The 1,247-nt window shown below is 37.8% G+C and overlaps 1 protein-coding gene across 1 annotated transcript in view; it reads right to left on the bottom strand.

Moving 5' to 3' along the window:
- Positions 1–1,247, bottom strand: part of LOC106012993 (unconventional myosin-XVI) — a gene marked incomplete at its 3' end in the record, with an annotated part of 12,086 nt that overhangs the window by 978 nt on the left and 9,861 nt on the right. Inside the window, 1 exon segment of the mRNA XM_013087540.2 lies at positions 344–569. Within this exon segment, the coding sequence (XP_012942994.1) occupies positions 344–569 (226 nt within the window).

Genomic DNA, 1,247 nt, shown 5'->3' with positions numbered 1-1,247 from the left:
ACACACACACACACACGCACACACACACTCTCTCACACACACACACATAAATACGCACACACATTTTATGTCTATCTATCTATCTATCTATATACGTGTATATTATAATATCACATATAATATTCTGTGCCTTTATAAACTCATACAATACGTATGAATATATCGTATAATCTTTCTGTAGACACCAGCAGGCACACTTACATACACACAAAAGAACCCCGTTTAACATTTTAAGAACGGCAAAAACACACCTATGAACATGATTATGCACTCACATGCATACACAAGTAAACAAACAAACACACAAAAAAGAATAACGATGTCAACACACAGAAGCGCTTACCATTTCAGAGCTTTCTGCTGCCGCCCAAATGCAGGAATAATAGATGTCTTCATCTTCTTCATCCCTTGCTGCTCCGCTCTCTCCATCTTCCATTTTATTTTTATTTTTATCCTCTGTCTCTTGTCCTGCCTCGTCTTCCTCCTCAGTGGGCGATGTGTGGGTGTCCTGCAACCTCCTCGCTTCAGATAGTCTATCGGCCTTTGACATGGGCGTTTGAGGCGAGTAGCTGAAAAAGAATATTATCATAATATTATGTGTCACAGTAATATGGAATTAGGCGCTCGTCAAAATAATGAAATCGAAGAAACAGACATTTCTTTTTCCTGATTTTCTGTTAGTTTTTAGTGGCTTTTGTTTTTGGATGAATACCTGTTACGTTCATGTCAAAACACATTCCTGAGTGGATTGTACAGAAAAAAAGATGATCAAAGGCACAGAAAATGCAAATTTGCAGTTTTCAGGGACTTTCTAGTTTTGTAAGTCACTAAACTTTAGCGACCGTTTACTCGCTAAATTAACCTGTGACACTAAATGATCCCGACCTACAATAACAAATATCTCGACTTCTATTCAAGATAAACGGGTGTTGTACGAATAACTCCGTTTGCTCCTAAATGGATCGGCGCCTGATTCCACAGCGTCGGAAGACATATTGATATATTATTATAAATTAATAATATTATTATTACAAATTGTACACTTTTTATAATAATTTATAAATCATTATGTGGACGCTGTATTAGCTCAATTGGTATCGTGCTTGACTATGCATGGAGCGAATGGCCATGGTTTGAATCCAAGACTCGGGTCGTTTTGAGCAATTTGAACGGCCACAACCCATCGGAGACAGACGTTAGATTCGGAGGCTTCACTTCTTAAATAACCTTAAAGTGTTGATAGGAGT

The sequence above is a fragment of the Aplysia californica genome, unplaced genomic scaffold (genome assembly GCF_000002075.1).
Source record: "Aplysia californica isolate F4 #8 unplaced genomic scaffold, AplCal3.0 scaffold00600, whole genome shotgun sequence".
NCBI classification, from domain to species: domain Eukaryota; kingdom Metazoa; phylum Mollusca; class Gastropoda; order Aplysiida; family Aplysiidae; genus Aplysia; species Aplysia californica.
This window is presented reverse-complemented; position numbering and strand designations above follow the sequence as displayed.